A 16,138-nucleotide genomic window follows, 5' to 3' on the forward strand; every position below is an offset into this window, starting at 1 on the left:
CTGCTGCTGGCGTCGTTAAGGACTCGTATTGATTACTTTGTGCTGGGAGAGTTCCTCGTTCTCCATGTCGATTACAGATGTGGTGACTGTTTCACCTCGGTCTGTCTCACTCCGGTTAAACTGTTACTGAGGGAGAGGCTGCGAGCTGCTGATATGGCTTGTGTCCCAAACGGCACCCTATTCTATATACAGTGGACCCTGGTCTAAAGTAGTGCACTATATAGGGAAAAAGGGATGCCATTTGGGTCGCACCTTGGTAAAACACCATTAGTCACTGTTAATGACCTTTTCCAGGGATAGTGTATTGTATGGCATGTTTGCAGTTTGTGGTGCCAATGCACAGTGTGGCGATAAACAGATATTGGTTGTTACTGTCCACATCTCTATGTTTGTTCAGTAAATCAGATGGATTTTGTACGATTTTAGAGAAACGTTCCTACTTGGAGATTCAACAGGAAGACCCACTGCTGCTAACTCTGAATCAAATAACTACCTAATCAAGTGTCAGTATGTTGTTCTTATAACTATATTTTGTTACTTGGGGCTGAATAGAGAATTCACATTATACGTGTTCTATTACAGGCCTCCAGACCAATGACAAAACACAGCGTGGGGTATCTTCTACAGACTCGTGTGTGACTATTAGTTGAGCTGGTTTGAGAAAAGTGTTTACGGAAATATGAATAATAACACCGTCCGTGTGCATTACTGGCTGGGAAATTATCAACAATTAGGCTGCGCTTTGTTCCAGGTCCACAAGATGGCGAACATCAAATGACTGTACAGGAGACCACAGCCATTGATATCACTCCTCTGGAGTCACTGAAGACACTGTAATAAAGTGTTTCTGAGATTATGAATTATTTTTTTAATACAATGTATCACATCATTTAGATTTATGCTCGTGTCAAATTACCCCCTAAATCCGTGCGTAATGTCCGTGCGTAAATGTTTCAGATAGGCTATGGTATTATTGCTACTGGTGTTAAAACAGGCTACTACCGTCATTATCACGCTCAGCATGTATGCCATGATGTAGTCTGTTTAGGTAGGCTGTGAATAGGTGGCAGGCAGCGCGACGTGGTTGGCTGCTGCACCACCGCTGTGTGTAGCCTGCCGTAGCCCCCCCCCCCCCCCCCTCACCCCTGTCAATTGACGGTTTCAGCACTTGACTACAGTTGAAGTCTTTTCCCACATAGACCTATATAATTTCCTGACTAGGCGTTGTTTCTATCCATCCTACAGTATTCTCACCGAGCGAGGAGATGTGCCCGCTATTCTGCACGGAGGGAGGGAGAGCTCTCCTACTCTGTCCTACTGCGCATTTCGCAACGATCTAGGTCTATTTGTTCTCTGGCAAAGCAAGAGGGGCTGGGAAACTCATTCGCTCTCTGTCGTTGGTAATTGTTTTTTTTCTTCTAACTGGTTGAAATCCGTCGTGAGTTCCTTCTTACAACAAGAAGTAGGCTGAGATTCCTTCGGCGCTGAATGAGAGAGAGAGAGAGAGAGAGAGACGGAGCGAAAGAGAGAGAGAGACGGAGCGAGAGAGAGAGAGATAGTCCTTTATATTGTAGATGTGGGAGCAGCTCTCAATATGAGCACACAGCTCGGAGGGTGAGGACCATCAGTAACAGCATCATCAGCACCAGCACCAGCAGCAGCATCAGTCCCCGCGATGGATTGTGTTCTGTGCAACACTTTGTGTGCGCGGAGATGGAGGCCGTGAAGGCAGATAGATAACAAACTTGTGATTTAAACCGTGATTTCAATCTATCAGGAAAGTTGATTTCGGGCACTTTTATGATTCCGCGTCGCATTTGCTACCGCTGGGCACTTCAACAGGGCATCAGCTGTGCTCATCTCCGCGACATATTTCTGACTATTCTAAGTGGCAGCTATTAGACCTGACTGATGACACTCTGTTATCGGGATTTCGTTTCCCTTTTGCGCCCGGACCCCAACCAAGCCTCATATTCTGATTCGGCAGAGTATGTCTTTGGAGGATAAGCTTGGCAGCAAGGGCTTATCATTCACTCCGATGGGGATAGAGGATAATAACATGAGGAACGGCAGAGGCCTGTCGGACCAATGGGCTGATAGCATGGTGGTTCGGCCCCGGACCACGGAGCGAAGCATCACCGTCCACAAGAAACTGGTCCTGGGGTTCGCCATCTCCATCCTCACCCTCATCGTCGTCACGGCCATCGCGGTTCTCCTCAGCGTCCGGTTCGAGGAGTGCGCGGGGGAGAGCAGCTCACGAGGGGGAAATGGCTCTAACGCCAAGTTCAACGGGTCACGGGATGGGAACGGGAACCACAAAGATGAAGAAGCCCAGCCGTGGAGACACCTCCGGTTACCGACATCTCTCCGGCCCCGACACTACGACCTGCGTCTCTCAGTGTACATGGATAACTTTACTTTCTCCGGGGAAGTGAACATTGAATTCGAGTGTGTGAACTCTACCAAATTCATAGTGCTTCACACCGACCGCCTCGAGGTGGAGAAAGTGGCGGTTTACTCGGATAATAAAAAACCCGGTGTCATGAGAATCCACCGCCAATTCCATTACCCGGGAAACCAGGTTTATGTGATCGCTTTGCACAGGGAACTGAAGCCCATGAGGACGTATAAAGTAAACATTACTTTCGACGCTCAAATAGAAAGTGAACTCCTGGGATTTTTCCGCAGCTCATATATGCTGCAGGGAGAGAGAAGGTAACCATTTACATTACAGTTACTCTATGCATCCACACCCCATGGCATGATGACGTGTGAGTTAGCGTTGTGTTTATAGCCTGTACCACTAACCTTATCTGCCCCCCCCCTCCCCCCAAAATGAAACAGATTAGCCATTATATTACAAACCAGCCTTTGCTTTTAAACACGTTTTGTGCTGTCATGTCTGTCTCTCAACCCAAGTGGCTACTTCAAAGCAGCGCGTGACGCTGTCAGCTGAACTCTTTGAGTCCCACAGTAACACGCGCCCGTTTTGGGCTTCAAGCCCCTTTAAAACCTTTAGTTCTGTATCCGCTGATAACCAACCAGTAGTGTGTGTGAGTAATGAGGGACTGCGCCTGTTCCACTCTGACACCCTCTGGTGGCATTTTTTAAATAAAAGCATTACATTGTATAATACCCTTTATAAAGTACATTTTGGTATCAAAACTATACATCCTACAACAGATATGAACAGCCTAGAGCAGTGTTTGTGAGACGGGGAAACGGTGTTTGTGAGACGGGGAAACGGTGTTTGTGAGACAGGGAAACGGTGTTTGTGAGACAGGGAAACTGTGTTTGTGAGACAGGGAAACGGTGTTTGTGAGACAGGGAAACTGTGTTTGTGAGACAGGGAAACGGCGTTTGTGAGACAGGGAAACGGTGTTTGTGAGATACCGAAAACGGTGTTTGTGAGACAGGGAAATGGTGTTTGTGAGACAGGGAAACGGTGTTTGTGAGACAGGGAAAAGGTGTTTGTGAGACAAGGAAATGGTGTTTGTGAGACAGGGAAATGGTGTTTGTGAGACATGGAAACGGTGTTTGTGAGACAGGGAAACGGTGTTTGTGAGATACCGAAAACTGTGTTTGTGAGACAGGGAAACGATGTTTGTGAGACAGGGAAACGGTGTTTGTGAGACAGGGAAACTCTGTTTGTGAGACAGGGAAACGGTGTTTGTGAGATACCGAAAACGGTGTTTGTGAGACAGGAAAACGGTGTTTGTGAGATACCGAAAACGGTTCTCCCAAAAAATATGTTTGTAAATTCCAAACGGTTTGAAAACAAACTGTTATGACCCATCTATGAAGAGCTTCTCACCAACACGCACCGGTTTGGCTCTATGATGAGTCGTTAGAAGGTAAGGGGTTCATCTAGAAGACCATAGTAAATCCCAGGTCACAGTGTCTATAATACTGTAAGGGGTTAATCTAGAAGACCATAGTAAATCCCAGGTAATAGTGTCTATAATACTGTAAGGGGTTAATCTAGAAGACCATAGTAAATCCCAGGTCATAGTGTCTATAATACTGTAAGGGGTTAATCTAGAAGACCATAGTAAATCCCAGGTCATAGTGTCTATAATACTGTAAGGGGTTAATCTAGAAGACCATAGTAAATCCCAGGTCATAGTGTCTATAATACTGTAAGGGGTTAATCTAGAAGACCATAGTAAATCCCAGGTCATAGTGTCTATAATACTGTAAGGGGTTAATCTAAAAGGCCATAGTAAATCCCAGGTCATAGTGTCTATAATACTGTAAGGGGTTCATCTAGAAGACCATAGTAAATCCCAGGTTATAAATCAAATCAAATCAAATCAAATCAAATCAAATTTTATTTGTCACATACACATGGTTAGCAGATGTTAATGCGAGTGTAGCGAAATGCTTGTGCTTCTAGTTCCGACAATGCAGTAATAACAAGTAATCTAACTAACAATTCCAAAACTACTGTCTTGTACACAGTGTAAGGGGATAAAGAATATGTACATAAGGATATATGAATGAGTGATGGTACAGAGCAGCATAGGCAAGATACAGTAGATGGTATCGGGTACAGCATGTACAAATGAGATGAGTATGTAAACAAAGTGGCATAGTATAGTATAAAGTGGCTAGTGATACATGTATTACATAAGGATACCGTCGATGATATAGAGTACAGTATATACGTATGCATATGAGATGAATAATGTAGGGTAAGTAACATTATATAAGGTAGCATTGTTTAAAGTGGCTAGTGATATATTTACATCATTTCCCATCAATTCCCATTATTAAAGTGGCTGGAGTTGAGTCAGTGTCAGTGTGTTGGCAGCAGCCACTCAGTGTTAGTGGTGGCTGTTTAACAGTCTGATGGCCTTGAGATAGAAGCTGTTTTTCAGTCTCTCGGTCCCAGCTTTGATGCACCTGTACTGACCTCGCCTTCTGGATGATAGCGGGGTGAACAGGCAGTGGCTCGGGTGGTTGATGTCCTTGATGATCTTTATGGCCTTCCTGTGACATCGGGTGGTGTAGGTGTCCTGGAGGGCAGGTAGTTTGCCCCCGGTGATGCGTTGTGCAGACCTCACTACCCTCTGGAGAGCCTTACGGTTGAGGGCGGTGCAGTTGCCATACCAGGCGGTGATACAGCCCGCCAGGATGCTCTCGATTGTGCATCTGTAGAAGTTTGTGAGTGCTTTTGGTGACAAGCCGAATTTCTTCAGCCTCCTGAGGTTGAAGAGGCGCTGCTGCGCCTTCTTCACGATGCTGTCTGTGTGAGTGGACCAATTCAGTTTGTCTGTGATGTGTATGCCGAGGAACTTAAAACTTGCTACCCTCTCCACTACTGTTCCATCGATGTGGATAGGGGGGTGTTCCCTCTGCTGTTTCCTGAAGTCCACAATCATCTCCTTAGTTTTGTTGACGTTGAGTGTGAGGTTGTTTTCCTGACACCACACTCCGAGGGCCCTCACCTCCTCCCTGTAGGCCGTCTCATCGTTGTTGGTAATCAAGCCTACCACTGTTGTGTCGTCCGCAAACTTGATGATTGAGTTGGAGGCGTGCGTGGCCACGCAGTCGTGGGTGAACAGGGAGTACAGGAGAGGGCTCAGAACGCAACCTTGTGGGGCCCCAGTGTTGAGGATCAGCGGGGAGGAGATGTTGTTGCCTACCCTCACCACCTGGGGGCGGCCCGTCAGGAAGTCCAGTACCCAGTTGCACAGGGCGGGGTCGAGACCCAGGGTCTCGAGCTTGATGACGAGCTTGGAGGGTACTATGGTGTTGAATGCCGAGCTGTAGTCGATGAACAGCATTCTCACATAGGTATTCCTCTTGTCCAGATGGGTTAGGGCAGTGTGCAGTGTGGTTGAGATTGCATCGTCTGTGGACCTATTTGGGCGGTAAGCAAATTGGAGTGGGTCTAGGGTGTCAGGTAGGGTGGAGGTGATATGGTCCTTGACTAGTCTCTCAAAGCACTTCATGATGACGGATGTGAGTGCTACGGGGCGGTAGTCATTTAGCTCAGTTACCTTAGCTTTCTTGGGAACAGGAACAATGGTGGCCCTCTTGAAGCATGTGGGAACAGCAGACTGGTATAGGGATTGATTGAATATGTCCGTAAACACACCGGCCAGCTGGTCTGCGCATGCTCTGAGGGCGCGGCTGGGGATGCCATCTGGGCCTGCAGCCTTGCGAGGGTTAACACGTTTAAATGTCTTACTCACCTCGGCTGCAGTGAAGGAGAGACCGCATGTTTTCGTTGCAGGCCGTGTCAGTGGCACTGTATTGTCCTCAAAGCGGGCAAAAAAGTTATTTAGTCTGCCTGGGAGCAAGACATCCTGGTCCGTGACTGGGCTGGGTTTCTTCCTGTAGTCCGTGATTGACTGTAGACCCTGCCACATGCCTCTTGTGTCTGAGCCGTTGAATTGAGATTCTACTTTGTCTCTGTACTGGCGCTTAGCTTGTTTGATAGCCTTGCGGAGGGAATAGTTGCACTGTTTGTATTCGGTCATGTTACCAGACACCTTGCCCTGATTAAAAGCAGTGGTTCGCGCTTTCAGTTTCACACGAATGCTGCCATCAATCCACGGTTTCTGGTTAGGGAATGTTTTAATCGTTGCTATGGGAACGACATCTTCAACGCACGTTCTAATGAACTCGCACACCGAATCAGCGTATTCGTCAATGTTGTTATCTGACGCAATACGAAACATCTCCCAGTCCACGTGATGGAAGCAGTCTTGGAGTGTGGAGTCAGCTTGGTCGGACCAGCGTTGGACAGACCTCAGCGTGGGAGCCTCTTGTTTTAGTTTCTGTCTGTAGGCAGGGATCAACAAAATGGAGTCGTGGTCAGCTTTATAACACTTTATAGTGTCTATAATACTGTAAGGGTTTAATCTAGAAGACCATAGTAAATCCCAGGACATAGTGTCTATAATACTGTAAGGGGTCAATCTAGAAGACCATAGTAAATCCCAGGTCATAGTGTCTATAATACTGTAAGGGGTTAATCTAGAAGACCATAGTAAATCCCAGGTCATAGTGTCTATAATACTGTAAGGGGTTAATCTAGAAGACCATAGTAAATCCCAGGTCATAGTGTCTATAATACTTTAAGGGGTTAATCTAGAAGACCATAGTAAATCCCAGGACATAGTGTCTATAATACTGTAAGGGGTTAATCTAGAAGACCATAGTAAATCCCAGGTCATAGTGTCTATAATACTGTAAGGGGTTAATCTAGAAGACCATAGTAAATCCCAGGTCATAGTGTCTATAATACTGTAAGGGGTTAATCTAGAAGACCATAGTAAATCCCAGGTCATAGTGTCTATAATACTGTAAGGGGTTAATCTAGAAGACCGTATGTAACGGTTTTCTTCGTGCGAAGGAGAGTCGGACCAAAATGCGGCGTGTAGATTACGATCCATGTTTATTGTGACTATAGCAACACGAATCTAAATACAAACAGTGCAAAATAATAAATGTAATGAAAACCGAAACAGCCTAAACTGGTGCAAACTAACACTAAGGACAGGAACAATCACCCACAAACACACAGTGAAACCCAGGCTACCTAAATATGGTTCCCAATCAGAGACAATGACGAACACCTGCCTCTGACTGAGAACCATATCAGGCTGAACATAGAAATAGACAAACAAGACATGAAACATAGAATGCCCACTCAGATCACACCCTGACCAATCAAAACATAGAAAATACAAAGTAAACTATGGTCAGGGCGTGACAGTACCCCCCCCCCAAGGTGCGGACTCCGGCCGCAAAACCTGAACCTATAGGGGAGGGTCTGGGTGGGCATCTGTCCGCGGTGGCGGCTCTGGCGCTGGACGTGGACCCCACTCCATGACAGTTTTAATCCCCCTCCTAAACGTCCCTAAATAGGTTACCTACCACAATGATAACATGGGACAGAGGGACAGCTCGGGACAGAGGTAACTCGGGACAGATGGGTAGGCTAGCACTGAGAGGACGCTCAGCACTGAGAAGAAGCTCAGCACTGAGAGGAAGCCCAGGCAGGTAGTAGAAACTACCAGAACCTGGCTGGCTGGCGGTTTCAACAGATCCTGGTCGACTAGCAGATCTGGAAGAATCTGGTCGACTGGCGGATCTGGGAGAATCTGGTCGACTGGCAGATCTGGGAGAGTCTGGACGACTGGCAGATCTGTAAGAGTCTGGACGACTGGCAGATCTGGAAGAGTCTGGTCGACTGGCAGATCTGGAAGAGTCTGGTCGACTGGCAGATCTGGAAGAGTCTGGTCGACTGGCAGATCTGGAAGAGTCTGGTCGACTGGCAGATCTGGAAGAGTCTGGTCGACTGGCAGATCTGGAAGAGTCTGGTCGACTGGCAGATCTGGAAGAGTCTGGTCGACTGGCAGATCTGGAAGAGTCTGGTCGACTGGCAGATCTGGAAGAGTCTGGTCGACTGGCAGATCTGGAAGAGTCTGGTCGACTGGCAGATCTGGAAGAGTCTGGTCGACTGGCAGATCTGGAAGAGTCTGGACGACTGGCAGATCTGGAAGAGTCTGGACGACTGGCAGATCTGGAAGAGTCTGGACGACTGGCAGATCTGGAAGAGTCTGGTCGACTGGCAGATCTGGAAGAGTCTGGTCGACTGGCAGATCTGGAAGAGTCTGGTCGACTGGCAGATCTGGAAGAGTCTGGTCGACTGGCAGATCTGGAAGAGTCTGGTTGACTGACAGCTCTGGCTGCTCCGTGCTGACTGGCTGCTCCATGCTGACTGGCAGCTCTGGCTGCTCCATGCTGACTGGCTGCTCCATGCTGACTGGCAGCTCTGGCTGCTCCATGCTGACTGGCTGCTCTGGCTGCTCCATGCTGACTGGCTGCTCCTGCTGCTCCATGCTGACTGACTGCTCCATGCTGACTGGCGGCCCTGGCTGCTCCATGCTGACTGGCGGCCCTGGCTGCTCCATGCTGACTGGCGGCCCTGGCTGCTCCATGCTGACTGGCGGCTCTGGCTGCTCCATGCTAACTGGCAGCTCCGGCGGCTCCTTGCAGACTGGCAGCTCTGGCGGCTCCTTGCAGACTGGCAGCTTTGGCGGCATCCTGCAGAAAGGCAGCTCTGGCAGCTCCTTGCAGACTGGCAGCTCCTTGCAGACTGGCAGCTCCTTGCAGACTGGCAGCTCCTTGCAGACTGGCAGCTCCATGCAGACTGGCAGCTCCATGCAGACTGGCAGCTCCTTACAGACTGGCAGCTCCTTACAGACTGGCAGCTCCTTGCAGACTGGCAGCTCCTTGCAAACTGGCAGCTCCTTGCAAACTGGCAGTTCCGAACAGGCGGGAGACTCCGGCAGCGCTGTAGAGGCGGAAAGCTCTGACAGCGCTAAACAGGCGGGAGACTCCGACAGCGCTGAAGAGGAGGGAGGCTCTGGCAGCGCTGGACAGGCGAGGCGCACTGTAGGCCTGATGCGTGGTGCTGGCACTGGTGGTACTGGGCCGAGGACACGCACAGGAAGCCTGGTGCGGGGAGCTGCTACCGGAGGGCTGGGGTGTGGAGGTGGTACTGGAAAAACCGGACCGTGCAGGCGCACTGGAGCTCTTGAGCACCGAGCCTGCCCAACCTTACCTGGTTGAATGCTCACGGTCGCCCTGCCAGTGCGGCGAGGTGGAATAGCCCGCACTGGACTATGCAGGCGAACCGGAGACACCGAGCGCAAGGCTGGTGCCATGTAAGCCGGCCCAAGGAGACGCACTGGGGACCAGCTGCGTAGAGCCGGCTTCATGGCATTAGGCTCGACGCTCAATCTAGCCCGGCCGACACGCGGAGCTGGAATATACCGCACCGGGCTATGCACCCGCACTGGAGACACCGTGCGCACCACTGCATAACACGGTGCCTGTCCGGTCTCTCTAGCCCCCCGGTAAGCACAGGGAGTCTGCCCAGGTCTCCTACCTGGCGTAGCCATACTCCCTGTTAGCCCCCCCCCAAGAAATTTTTGGGGCTGCCTCTCGGGCTTCCTTGCCAGCCGTGTTCCCTCATATCGCCGGCTCCTCTCTCCGGCTGCCTCTGCTCTCCTAAGTGCCTCCACCTGTTCCCATGGGAGGCGATCTCTTCCAGCCAGTATCTCCTCCCAAGTGTAACAGCCCTTGCCATCCAAAACGTCCTCCCATGTCCATTCCTCTTTACGCTGCTGCTGCTGCCTGTTGACACGCTGCTTGGTCCGTTGGTGGTGGGTGATTCTGTAACGGTTTTCTTCGTGCGAAGGAGAGTCGGACCAAAATGCGGCGTGTAGATTACGATCCATGTTTATTGTGACTATAGCAACACGAATCTAAATACAAACAGTGCAAAATAATAAATGTAATGAAAACCGAAACAGCCTAAACTGGTGCAAACTAACACTAAGGACAGGAACAATCCCCCACAAACACACAGTGAAACCCAGGCTACCTAAATATGGTTCCCAATCAGAGACAATGACGAACACCTGCCTCTGACTGAGAACCATATCAGGCTGAACATAGAAATAGACAAACAAGACATGAAACATAGAATGCCCACTCAGATCACACCCTGACCAATCAAAACATAGAAAATACAAAGTAAACTATGGTCAGGGCGTGACACCATAGTAAATCCCAGGTCATAGTGTCTATAATACTGTAAGGGGTTAATCTAGAAGACCATAGTAAATCCCAGGACATAGTGTCTATAATACTGTAAGGGGTTCATCTAGAAGACCATAGTAAATCCCAGGTCATAGTGTCTATAATACTGTAAGGGGTTCATCTAGAAGACCATAGTAAATCCCAGGTCATAGTGTCTATAATACTGTAAGGGGTTAATCTAGAAGACCATAGTAAATCCCAGGTCATAGTGTCTATAATACTGTAAGGGGTTAATCTAGAAGACCATAGTAAATCCCAGGTCATAGTGTCTATAATACTGTAAGGGGTTAATCTAGAAGACCATAGTAAATCCCAGGTCATAGTGTCTATAATACTGTAAGGGGTTAATCTAGAAGACCATAGTAAATCCCAGGACATAGTGTCTATAATACTGTAAGGGGTTAATCTAGAAGACCATAGTAAATCCCAGGACATAGTGTCTATAATACTGTAAGGGGTTCATCAAGAAGACCATAGTAAATCCCAGGTCATAGTGTCTATAATACTGTAAGGGGTTCATCTAGAAGACCATAGTAAATCCCAGGTCATAGTGTCTATAATACTGTAAGGGGTTAATCTAGAAGACCATAGTAAATCCCAGGTCATAGTGTCTATAATACTGTAAGGGGTTAATCTAGAAGACCATAGTAAATCCCAGGTCATAGTGTCTATAATACTGTAAGGGGTTAATCTAGAAGACCATAGTAAATCCCAGGTCATAGTGTCTATAATACTGTAAGGGGTTAATCTAGAAGACCATAGTAAATCCCAGGTCATAGGGTCTATAATACTGTAAGGGGTTAATCTAGAAGACCATAGTAAATCCCAGGTCATAGTGTCTATAATACTGTAAGGGGTTAATCTAGAAGACCATAGTAAATCCCAGGTCATAGTGTCTATAATACTGTAAGGGGTTAATCTAGAAGACCATAGTAAATCCCAGGACATAGTGTCTATAATACTGTAAGGGGTTAATCTAGAAGACCACAGTAAATCCCAGGACATAGTGTCTATAATACTGTAAGGGGTTAATCTAGAAGACCATAGTAAATCCCAGGTCATAGTGTCTATAATACTGTAAGGGGTTCATCTAGAAGACCATAGTAAATCCCAGGTCATAGTGTCTATAATACTGTAAGGGGTTCATCTAGAAGACCATAGTAAATCCCAGGTCATAGTGTCTATAATACTGTAAGGGGTTAATCTAGAAGACCATAGTAAATCCCAGGTCATAGTGTCTATAATACTGTAAGGGGTTCATCTAGAAGACCATAGTAAATCCCAGGACATAGTGTCTATAATACTGTAAGGGGTTAATCTAGAAGACCATAGTAAATCCCAGGACATAGTGTCTATAATACTGTAAGGGGTTATTAATCTAGAAGACCATAGTAAATCCCAGGTCATAGTGTCTATAATACTGTAAGGGGTTAATCTAGAAGACCATAGTAAATCCCAGGTCATAGTGTCTATAATACTGTAAGGGGTTAATCTAGAAGACCATAGTAAATCCCAGGTCATAGTGTCTATAATACTGTAAGGGGTTCATCTAGAAGACCATAGTAAATCCCAGGACATAGTGTCTATAATACTGTAAGGGGTTAATCTAGAAGACCATAGTAAATCCCAGGACATAGTGTCTATAATACTGTAAGGGGTTATTAATCTAGAAGACCATAGTAAATCCCAGGTCATAGTGTCTATAATACTGTAAGGGGTTCATCTAGAAGACCATAGTAAATCCCAGGTCATAGTGTCTATAATACTGTAAGGGGTTAATCTAGAAGACCATAGTAAATCCCAGGTCATAGTGTCTATAATACTGTAAGGGGTTCATCTAGAAGACCATAGTAAATCCCAGGACATAGTGTCTATAATACTGTAATAAACTCACATAGTTTCTGTCACAAACTCCATACAGTCGTCAGCGACTAGTTGGATACTAATTTCCCACTGAGCAAACGATTTCTGTACTTACAGAATTCTTATAAATTACATTTTATAACGTTTTTTCCTCGGTGGAACTTTTTTTTCTCTCCAATTAAACTCACGAATGCAACTGTTTGTCAAATATTTTTTTGCCTTGGTTCTCATGAAAAACAAAAATGGGTAAAACGTGTCAATGTTTTGTACTGTAAATATGAGGGCAGACTAAGCAGATGAATGAAAGTAGTGAGTTTCTGCATCTTCACTGTGGTAGACCAGGAACCAATGGAGTTATTAACAAGGAAACTATTTCAAGATAAACACGGACAAATATATATTTACATGTGTTACTTTTTGGACCGCACCCCAACTGGCTTTTCATGCCCGACGATCACGCAGGTTGAATTCAGTCCATCTACTCTTACTTCTGTTGAGTTCTACCAACATGTTTCCTAAATTGATATTTGCAAAGAAGTGCCTTAGTGAATGAGTCTGTTCGGTCTACATCTGCAGTGTTAGTTTGCATGGAGTAACATATTGGCATTCATTTCAGAGTAAATAGCCAGTTAAGCGCTCTCAGCAGTGTAAGTCCTTCTGGGAGCCTCTGTCCAATATTCACATTCAGTGGTTGAACACAAACCGTGACAACGTTGCAATCTGTTGTACTGGAAACATAATGCGTCATGGTGTACTGTACTACGGCACCGTCGTCCTCAGCCCTCACTCCATACGGCCACGTCGTCCTCAGCCCTCACTCCATACGGCCACGTCGTCCTCAGCCCCCACTCCATACGGCCACGTCGTCCTCAGCCCCCACTCCATACGGCCACGTCGTCCTCAGCCCTCACTCCATACGGCACTGTATCTGCAGGCCTCACTCCATACGGCCACGTCGTCCTCAGCCCCCACTCCATACGGCCACGTCGTCCTCAGCCCCCACTCCATACTGCACTGTATCTGCAGGCCTCACTCCATACGGCACTGTATCTGCAGGCCTCACTCCATACGGTACTGTATCTGCAGGCCTCACTCCATACGGCACCGTGTCCTCAGCCCCCACTCCATACTGCACTGTATCTGCAGGCCTCACTCCATACGGCACTGTATCTGCAGGCCTCACTCTATACGGCACTGTATCTGCAGGCCTCACTCCATACGGCACTGTATCTGCAGGCCTCACTCCATACGGCACTGTATCTGCAGGCCTCACTCTATACGGCACCGTGTCCTCAGCCCTCACTCCATACGGCCACGTCGTCCTCAGCCCCCACTCCATACGGCACTGTATCTGCAGGCCTCACTCCATACGGCCACGTCGTCCTCAGCCCCCACTCCATACGGCACTGTATCTGCAGGCCTCACTCCATACGGCACTGTATCTGCAGGCCTCACTCCATACGGCACTGTATCTACAGGCCTCACTCTATACGGCACTGTATCTGCAGGCCTCACTCCATACGGCACTGTATCTGCAGGCCTCACTCTATACGGCACTGTATCTGCAGGCCTCACTCTATACGGCACTGTATCTGCAGGCCTCACTCCATACGGTACTGTATCTGCAGGCCTCACTCCATACTGCACTGTGTCCTCAGCCCTCACTCTATACGGCACTGTATCTGCAGGCCTCACTCCATACTGCACTGTGTCCTCAGCCCTCACTCCATACGACACTGTATCTGCAGGCCTCACTCCATACGGCACTGTGTCTGCAGGCCTCACTCCATACGGTACTGTATCTGCAGGCCTCACTCCATACGACACTGTATCTACAGGCCTCACTCCATACGGCACTGTGTCTGCAGGCCTCACTCCATACGGCACTGTGTCTGCAGGCCTCACTCCATACGGCACTGTATCTGCAGGCCTCACTCCATACGACACTGTATCTACAGGCCTCACTCCATACGGGACTGTATCTGCAGGCCTCACTCCATACGGCACTGTATCTGCAGGCCTCACTCCATACGACACTGTATCTACAGGCCTCACTCCATACGGCACTGTATCTGCAGGCCTCACTCCATACGGCACTGTATCTGCAGGCCTCACTCCATACGACACTGTATCTACAGGCCTCACTCCATACGGCACTGTATCTGCAGGCCTCACTCCATACGGCACTGTATCTGCAGGCCTCACTCCATACGGCCACGTCGTCCTCAGCCCTCACTCCATACGGCACTGTATCTGCAGGCCTCACTCCATACGGTACTGTATCTGCAGCCCTCACTCCATACGGCACTGTGTCTGCAGGCCTCACTCCATACGGTACTGTATCTGCAGGCCTCACTCCATACGGCACTGTATCTGCAGCCCTCACTCTATACGGTACTGTATCTGCAGCCCTCACTCCATACGGCACTGTATCTGCAGGCCTCACTCCATACGGCACCGTATCTACAGGCCTCACTCCATACGGCACTGTATCTGCAGGCCTCACTCCATACGACACTGTATCTACAGGCCTCACTCCATACGGCACTGCATCTGCAGGCCTCACTCCATACGGCACTGTATCTGCAGGCCTCACTCCATACGGCCACGTCGTCCTCAGCCCTCACTCCATACGGCACTGTATCTGCAGGCCTCACTCTATACGGCACTGTATCTGCAGGCCTCACTCCATACGGTACTGTATCTGCAGGCCTCACTCCATACGGCACTGTATCTGCAGCCCTCACTCTATACGGTACTGTATCTGCAGGCCTCACTCCATACGGAACTGTATCTGCAGGCCTCACTCTATACGGCACCGTGTCCTCAGCCCCCACTCTATACGGCACCGTGTCCTCAGCCCCCACTCCATACGGCACCGTGTCCTCAGCCCTCAATCCATACGGCACTGTATCTGTAGGCCTCAATCCATACGGCACCGTGTCCTCAGCCCTCACTCCATACGGCACTGTATCTGCAGGCCTCACTCCATACGGCACTGTATCTGCAGCCCTCACTCCATACGGTACCGTGTCCTCAGCCCTCACTCCATACGGCACTGTATCTGCAGCCCTCACTCCATACGGTACCGTGTCCTCAGCCCTCAATCCATACGGCACTGTATCTGTAGGCCTCAATCCATACGGCACCGTGTCCTCAGCCCTCACTCCATACGGCACTGTATCTGCAGGCCTCACTCCATACGGTACTGTATCTGCAGGCCTCACTCCATACGGCACCGTGTCCTCAGCCCTCACTCCATACGGCACTGTATCTGCAGCCCTCACTCCATACGGTACTGTATCTGTAGGCCTCAATCCATACGGCACCGTGTCCTCAGCCCTCACTCCATACGGCACTGTATCTGCAGCCCTCACTCCATACGGTACTGTATCTACAGGCCTCACTCCATACGGCACTGTATCTACAGGCCTCACTCCATACGGCACTGTATCTGCAGCCCTCACGCCATACGGCACTGTATCTACAGGCCTCACTCCATACGGCACTGTATCTGCAGCCCTCACTCCATACGGTACTGTATCTACAGGCCTCACTCCATACGGCACTGTATCTACAGGCCTCACTCCATACGGCACTGTATCTACAGGCCTCACTCCATACGGCACTGTATCTGCAGGCCTCACTC

General features: G+C 48.6%; 1 protein-coding gene across 2 annotated transcripts in view; it reads left to right on the top strand.

The window, feature by feature from the left end:
* The first annotated feature begins 1,176 nt into the window (after positions 1-1,176).
* LOC110512778 (thyrotropin-releasing hormone-degrading ectoenzyme) overlaps positions 1,177-16,138 on the top strand; it is a 391,934-nt gene continuing 376,972 nt past the window's right edge. The window contains exon 1 of one of the 2 annotated variants that reach the window (XM_090201291.1): positions 1,177-2,715. In XM_090201291.1, the coding sequence (XP_090057417.1) occupies positions 1,991-2,715 (725 nt within the window). In that variant the 5' untranslated portion in view covers positions 1,177-1,990. The remainder of the gene's footprint in view (positions 2,716-16,138) is intronic. The other variant, XR_016486919.1, reaches the window with a different exon arrangement.

Source organism: Oncorhynchus mykiss, chromosome 15 (genome assembly GCF_057628025.1).
Source record: "Oncorhynchus mykiss isolate SJ-2025 chromosome 15, ASM5762802v1, whole genome shotgun sequence".
Classification (NCBI taxonomy): Eukaryota; Metazoa; Chordata; class Actinopteri; order Salmoniformes; family Salmonidae; genus Oncorhynchus; species Oncorhynchus mykiss.